The 6967-nt window shown below is 43.4% G+C and overlaps 1 protein-coding gene across 2 annotated transcripts; it reads left to right on the top strand.

Annotated features, from left to right (window-relative positions):
• The first annotated feature begins 332 nt into the window (after positions 1-332).
• LOC112248671 (tumor necrosis factor ligand superfamily member 6-like) lies at positions 333-3901 on the top strand. Of its 2 annotated transcripts, XM_024417904.2 has the most exons (4): positions 333-433; positions 1188-1436; positions 2235-2346; positions 3141-3901. In XM_024417904.2, the coding sequence occupies exons 2-4, from the start codon at positions 1242-1244 to the stop codon at positions 3554-3556; spliced, it is 723 nt and encodes a 240-aa protein (XP_024273672.1). In that variant the 5' UTR covers positions 333-433; positions 1188-1241; the 3' UTR covers positions 3557-3901. The 2 variants fall into 2 exon arrangements, with proteins under 2 accessions (XP_024273672.1, XP_024273663.1); XM_024417895.2 differs by lacking the exon at positions 333-433 and having other exon boundaries at positions 474-1436.
• Positions 3902-6967: the final 3066 nt, after the last annotated feature.

Below are 6967 nucleotides of genomic sequence, written 5' to 3'. Positions count from 1 at the left end.
CAGAAGGGCGGAGCAAGTGTGTGTCAGAGTGTCACTTTCCTGTAAACCCAGGTGAGCAAACGTTAGGGGGTTGGGGGGTTCTGAGTCGATGTGATGATGTCTTCCTTCTCTTGGTTAGACCACACACACACCATACCATTCTCGGTTCTCACAAAGAGCAGCAGACTCCTGATGAAAGCAGGCTCAGTGGCTCTAAGCTTTTTCATGTGGCGGTTTCTACTTCCCACTGAGAAGTGTGTTTTTGCTTCTGAAATTATAATTTTCTGCTGCATAACTGTTTACAAATATAAATATACATACATACACAATTCTCTCTGACTTTTTATTTGAATTATACAGGTGACAAAAGCAGCAATCCCCCTACTCTCTACAAAAACTCTCTACTGTTGCCTCCAAGAAGATTGCTGTGGAGGCATTCCATCATCATTTCAAGGTACTGTGAGGTTTACCATTTCCAGAACTGACAGTCAGACTTGCATGTCACTCAAATGTTCCTCATACGCCAGAAGTAGTTCTGTGGCAATTGGTTAGGGCTGTGAGTACATGTGAGGGGCTTTCTCAAGTAGTCTTTCTAGGTTGTCCTCTTTGTCTGGCCCCACACTGAGATGAACAAGGTGGTTAGAAAGGGTGGTCAGCTAAACACCCCACTTGTTCATTTTTTGGTTTATTTGTCAGGGACCATGTATGTGCAAAAACCCAACTAAGGAGAGACAGAGAGATAAAGGTGTGCAATGGTTTGGAGAGCAGATTAAATCAATGTTTTCACAAAGTTTTTAATGACACTGTAGTAAACTATCAGTGCATTTTTTACTTCCATTTTCCAAGTCTGTGTGCATGTGAGCGTGCGTGCATGCATGTATGAAAGTGTGTGAAAGTTTAAATGAGTTTATCTCTACTATGAGCTCATTATTATCTACTTGTCCTGCCACAGCACCAGTCACCTGGCTAAGTTTTCTTTTGAGAGAGGAGTAGATGGAGAGTGTGAGTGAGAGGTGGTGTGAGCTTTTCACAGACCCACCCAGTGTGTGTGGGTGGAAGCTGTGGGTTCCAGTCCCCGAGTTTTTATAAGACTGAGATGCTTAGATAGAAGCACACATCTCCTGCACACAGAGGCGACACACACACTCACGCTCCTCTCTCACACACTTTGCACCATGAGTGGTACACAGGGCTATCCTTACCCCCAGGTGTTTCTAGTGGACAGTGGTAGAGGTCCACAGCCGTCGGTCCAACCTCCAGGCATGCTGCCCTGCTGGTCCTTCCCTCCTGCCCAAGAGAGAGTGATGGAGCGGGGCAGGGGCAGAGGCTGCAGGGGGGTTGGCTCCTGGAGCCTGACTATGGCTCTGCTGTTTCTGCTGCTGCTGGTGTTTGGGGCATTGGGACTGGGTACCTACCAGATAATCAAACTACAGACTCAACTCGACGGGATACAACAGGTGAGGGTGTGTGTTTGGGTGGGGTTCTCCTGGTGCAAGTCTGCTCTCTGATTTCTATTTGTATCAAAGGGTCTCTGTATTTCATCACTTCTCTGTCTCATATTGTTCTTTCTGTATGATGTCAGCATCTTTCTTTGCAATGACTCTGCACTGATCCTCTGTCAAAACCATCAATGAAATAAACGCATTGAGGAATTTGTGGTAGTTCATATTTAGTGTCTCGTTGCATTCCATTGTTTTTGTTGTTGGCTAAAACATCTTAACTTACTGATGAGAAAAACAGAGACATATAGTAACAAAATGCAATATCGTAGCAACAAGAAGAAAAGACTGAACCTACAAAAAGATGCATCCTACCATTTAATTATCACCTTGATGATTATTGTGACCACTGGAAAAGGAGTGGGAGACTGGTGAGGGGTAGGGGACAGACAGAGGTAAAGTGTTGATGGAAAATAGGCAAAACAGGCTTTAACTTTTGTGCAAGTTTTCTTGCTGCCTCTGCATCTCAGACTATTAAGTAGCAGTGACATTTAAAGACGTCAGCCCAGACCGGAATCTGTTCAGAGTTGTGGTCACCAGTCCAGCGGTGCTACAGGAAATCCTTGACTCATAATACATGTTCAGAGAAGAGCTGATGTTCAGTGTGTGTTATCGCTACATTTATATTGATCACCTTTAACCACAAAATGTCCTGTAACATCTGTGATGTGGATATTTTATATTGATGCGAAAGAACTTGTGTTTGTGTGTGCTAATGTGAAGTGGCAATGACATTTATCTCTTCTTTTGTCACAGGAAATTAACATTGAGATTGATGGTCGTGGGCCTGAGAAGCTAGTGGGTGACCTTCCAGAGACCGATCCAAACAGAGGGAAGACAGCCGGCAGACCTGCAGCACATGTTATAGGTAAGCTGGGGGCAGAGCCGGCCCGAGCCACTAAGCGACATAAGTGACCGCTCAGGGCCCCGTGGCCACTAGGGGGCCACAGACCAAAAATAAATAAAAATCTGAGTTAGAATAGTAGAATACACAAGGTGCAATTTCTAAATTTGGTTGTGCATCAGCAGTTTTTATTTTATGTCAGTCACTAAAATGTCAGCCTATTTAAAAAAAAATGTATTGGTAAGTTGGTCTAGCCAGCTATCATGATCGAATTACCGACCAGGCACGAAGGGCACATGCCCAGGGGCCCTGACCTCTAGGGGGCCCCCATTGATTTTGTTAGTCACTCTCACTCAGATATCATATTAACATGATAAAAAAAATGTATCTCCATCCTATGGCTAAATGAGTAGAATTGCAGGAAATTGGCTGTAAAACTGCAAAATTGTCTCTCCGCCCCATGGCTAAATTAACTTAGTTGAAACTGAAACTGCAAAATCTCCAACTCATGGCAAAATGTATATAATTGAAGGAACTCTAAAACTTTTATCTCTCCACCATCAAAATGTTGCTTAGGGCTCCCAAAAGGCTAGGTCCTGCTCTGGCTGAGAGCAGTTCAAATCAAAAGTTTAATTACTTTATTTTGGTGTAGGCTTTTGCTCCAGCCCTGCTCTGACATACCTGATTCTAGTAATCAGCTGCACATCAGGACCTTGATTAATTGAATTAAGCATTCACTCCTGATGTAGGCCCAGTGGAGTGTCATCTCTAATGCCATTCTCCCTGCTGTCCCTGCTGTCTCCTTTTGTCTCCCTCAGGCCGGATTGAGAAGCATGTTTCACAGAATACCTTGCGTTGGGAGCCAAAGGCGGGGCGGGCCTTCACAGAGGGGGGCGTGGTCTATCGGGATGGCGGTCTGCAAGTCAACGAAACTGGGCTCTACCACATCTACTCCCGGGTGCAGTTTGAAGCCAATCACTGCACCCCTACAGATGCCTTGGTTCACTCTGTGTTTGTAAGAAGGCCAGGGAATCGCAAGTCTCTCACCCTAATGGAGGGGCACAGGGAGGGCTACTGCAACCTGGGCTCTCATGGGCATGTCTGGACCTCGGGGAGTTACCTGGGATCCACACTGAAGCTTGAAAAGCAGGACTGGCTGTATGTGAATGTCTCCCATCCAGCCATGCTCAGCCACGCTCATCATGCCAACTTCTTTGGACTCCACAAGATCTAGAGAACAAGAGGAGATCTGTTTCATGTCTATTTTCTGGCCAATGACCATTATATTTTGCCAGAACAGTAATGGCAGTGCAATGAGCATTCATTTATTTATTTGTGATGTTAGAAGTGCAGTGGGTCTCAACTGATATTTCAATCCTAGAACCTTAACACTAATATGCTTGTGAGGAAAGTGGTATTTAGTATTTATTCTGATTTAAAAAATCTGACACTGATGATCCCAGCAGCAGGTCTGAATGTATGTTCATTAGAACGCAGAGAAATAATATGCATGTTTGGGATTTAATATAATGTCAACGGGTATACAACGTTCTATTGTAATAAATAAGTATTTTAAAGAGTTCTGACTTTTTGAGGTCTTTGTCAGATGTCTGTTTGAATGTCGTGAGTGTCCGTGCTTGCAAAAAGGACTCGGTGTTCTTTTAATGTGTTTTTTTTGCATTGAGCTGGGTTGTGGACATGAGGTTAAGTTTATGGCTACACTCTTAAAAAAAAGGGTTCCAAAAGGGTTCTTTGGCTGTCAGTCATGGCCAAACGTTTTGAGAATGACACAAATATTAATTTTCACAAAGTCTGCTGCCTCAGTTTGTATGATGGCAATTTGCATATACTCCAGAATGTTATGAAGAGTGATCAGATGAATTGCAATTAATTGCAAAGTCGCTATTTGCCATGCAAATGAACTGAATCCCCCCCCAAAAAACAATTCCACTGCATTTCAGCCCTGCCACAAAAGGAGCAGCTGATATCATGTCAGTGATTCTCTCGTTAACACAGGTGTGAGTGTTGACGAGGACAAGGCTGGAGATCACTCTGCCATGCTGATTGAGTTCAAATAACAGACTGGAAGCTTCAAAAGGTGGGTGGTGCTTGGAATCATTGTTCTTCCTCTGTCAACCATGGTTACCTGCAAGGAAACACATGCCGTCATCATTGCTTTGCACAAAAAGGACTTCACAGGAAAGGATTTTGCTGCCAGTAAGATTGCACCTAAATCAACAATTTATCAGATCATCAAGAACTTCAAGGAGAGCGGTTCAATTGTTGTGAAGAAGGCTTCAGGGCGCCCAAGAAAGTCCAGCAAGTGCCAGGACCGTCTCCTAAAGTTAATTCAGCTGCGGGATCGGGGCACCACCAGTACAGAGCTTGCTCAGGAATGGCAGCAGGCAGGTGTGAGTGCATTTGCACACACAGTGAGGCGAGGACTTTTGGAGGATGGCCTGGTGTCAAGAAGGGCAGCAAAGAAACCACTTCTCTCCAGGAAAAACATCAGGGACAGATATTCTGAAAAGGGTACAGGGATTGGACTGCTGAGGACTGGGGTAAAGTCATTTTCTCTGATGAATCCCCTTTCCGATTGTTTGGGGCATCCAAAAAAAAGCTTGTCCAGAGAAGACAAGGTGAGCGCTAAGATCAGTCCTGTGTCATGCCAACAGTAAAGCATTCTGAGACCATTTATGTGTGGGGTTGCTTCTCAGCCAAGGGAGTGGGCTCAATCACAATTTTGCCTAAGAACACAGCCATGAATAAAGAATGGTACCAACACATCCTCCGAGAGCAACTTCTCCCAACCATCCAGGAACAGTTTGGTGACGAACAATGCCTTTTCCAGCATGATGGAGCACCTTGCCATAAGGCAAAAATGATAACTTGTCACGTTCTAACCTTAGTTCCTTTATTATGTCTTTGTGTTAATTTGGTCAGGGTGTGAGTTGGGGTGGGTAGTCTATGTTCTTTTTTCTAGGTTATATTTCTGTGTTTGGCCTGGTATGGTTCTCAATCAGAGGCAGCTGTCGATCGTTGTCTCTGATTGAGAATCATACTTAGGTAGCCTGTTTTCCCCATTTTGGTTGTGGGTGATTGTTTTCTGTGTTTTCCACACAGAACTGTTTCGTTTTCAGTTTGTGTAGTGTTCAGTTTTGATATAAAATATGACAAACACTTACCACGCTGCGTATTGGTCCGATCCTTCCTACTCCTCCTCAGAAAAGGAGGACGAAAACCGTTACATAACTAAGTGGCTCGGGAAACAAAACATCAATATTTTGGGTCCATGGCCAGGAAACTCCCCAGACCTTAATCCCATTGAGAACTTGTGGTCAATCCTCAAGAGGCGGGTGGACAAACAAAAACCCACAAATTCTGATTAATTCCAAGCATTGATTATGCAAGAATGGGATGCCATCAGTGGCCCAGAAGTTAATTGACAGCATGCCAGGGTGGATTGCAGAGGTCTTGAAAAAGAAGGGTCAACATTGCAAATATTGACTCTTTGCATAAACTTCATATAATTGTCAATAAAAGCCTTTGACACTTGTGAAATGCTTGTAATTACACTTCAGTATTTCATAGTAACATCTGACAAAAAATATCTAAAGACACTGAAGCAGCAAACTTGGTGGAAATTAATATGTGTGTCATTCTCAAAACATTTGGCCACGGCTGTAATACAGTGACAACTGAAAGATACCAAAAAACGTTTTAGTCAATCAATGTAAGCTAAATATGATGTGGCTGTCCCTGGTTCTGATTTCTGTTTGCGTGAGCATTTGTGCAAGTAGAAAAAACATTTTGACTCACCCTACTTGTAGAGAATTGCCAATGCCATCCTCCTCTCATTCATGTTGTTGAAACTCTGTCATGCAGTACACGCCTTTATTTGTTGTTGTCCTAGGCTACTAGGCTAAAATATTTGCTCGCTCGTCTAACCTTCTTTCATTAGCTAGTTAACATTAGCTAGTTCACATTAGCCTTCTACATCTAGCTACATATTGAACTTCCATCCTATCAGGCCAGGGGCACAATGTATGAATTGATGGATGGATCAGAATTGCTGTTATAATCATTGGCCAGTACGGAGAATTGAGTAAAACCACACGTCCAAATCCCAATCTCCATCCATGGCTAATTTAGGAAAGGGATCATTTTAGCTAGCTTGCTAACCACCGGAGGACAACAACTCAACGAGATGCAACAATTCACGTTGTTTCTGTCAATGATGTATGCTCTCAATGCAATTTGACAGGAGTGATGCCAAATCAAAACTGCCTTCCCTTGACACTTTTTTGGTGCACCAGGACCATTCACAGTTGAGCTCTCTCAGTTTAGCTCAACGTTGTTCGGCTTCTATATTATAAATGTTTTATATCAAGGGAGGCCAAATGCTTGCTGGCTTCCCTTGCGTTCAATGCAATGGGCGGCAACAATGTCATACTCTTTTTGACCAGACAGATTCAGATAGAAGGGCTACACATACAGAGACAGAGGGGTGCTGTTTCGCTCGCTCGGATGCTTTCTCCATTGAAATAAATTTAGCCTCTTGTGAATTGAAGGAAAATTATAAAACACAGAGAGACAAAATATTAATTATTTCCTTTTTTTCTCTGTCAGTTTATTGGGGAAGCCT

Source organism: Oncorhynchus tshawytscha, linkage group LG01 (genome assembly GCF_018296145.1).
Source record: "Oncorhynchus tshawytscha isolate Ot180627B linkage group LG01, Otsh_v2.0, whole genome shotgun sequence".
NCBI classification, from domain to species: Eukaryota; Metazoa; Chordata; class Actinopteri; order Salmoniformes; family Salmonidae; genus Oncorhynchus; species Oncorhynchus tshawytscha.
The sequence above is the reverse complement of the archived record's forward strand: the minus strand, read 5'-3'. Positions and strand labels throughout refer to the sequence as shown.

What these genes read in the sequence shown, in the direction of transcription:
- LOC112248671 (XM_024417895.2), top strand. Translation starts at nt 1,155, where the DNA reads ATGAGTGGTACACAGGGCTATCCTTACCCCCAGGTGTTTCTAGTGGAC. An exon ending in AACTCGACGGGATACAACAG is followed by an intron (nt 1,437 to 2,234) that starts GTGAGGGTGTGT and finishes CTTTTGTCACAG; the next exon opens with GAAATTAACATTGAGATTGA. An exon ending in ACCTGCAGCACATGTTATAG is followed by an intron (nt 2,347 to 3,140) that starts GTAAGCTGGGGG and finishes TGTCTCCCTCAG; the next exon opens with GCCGGATTGAGAAGCATGTT.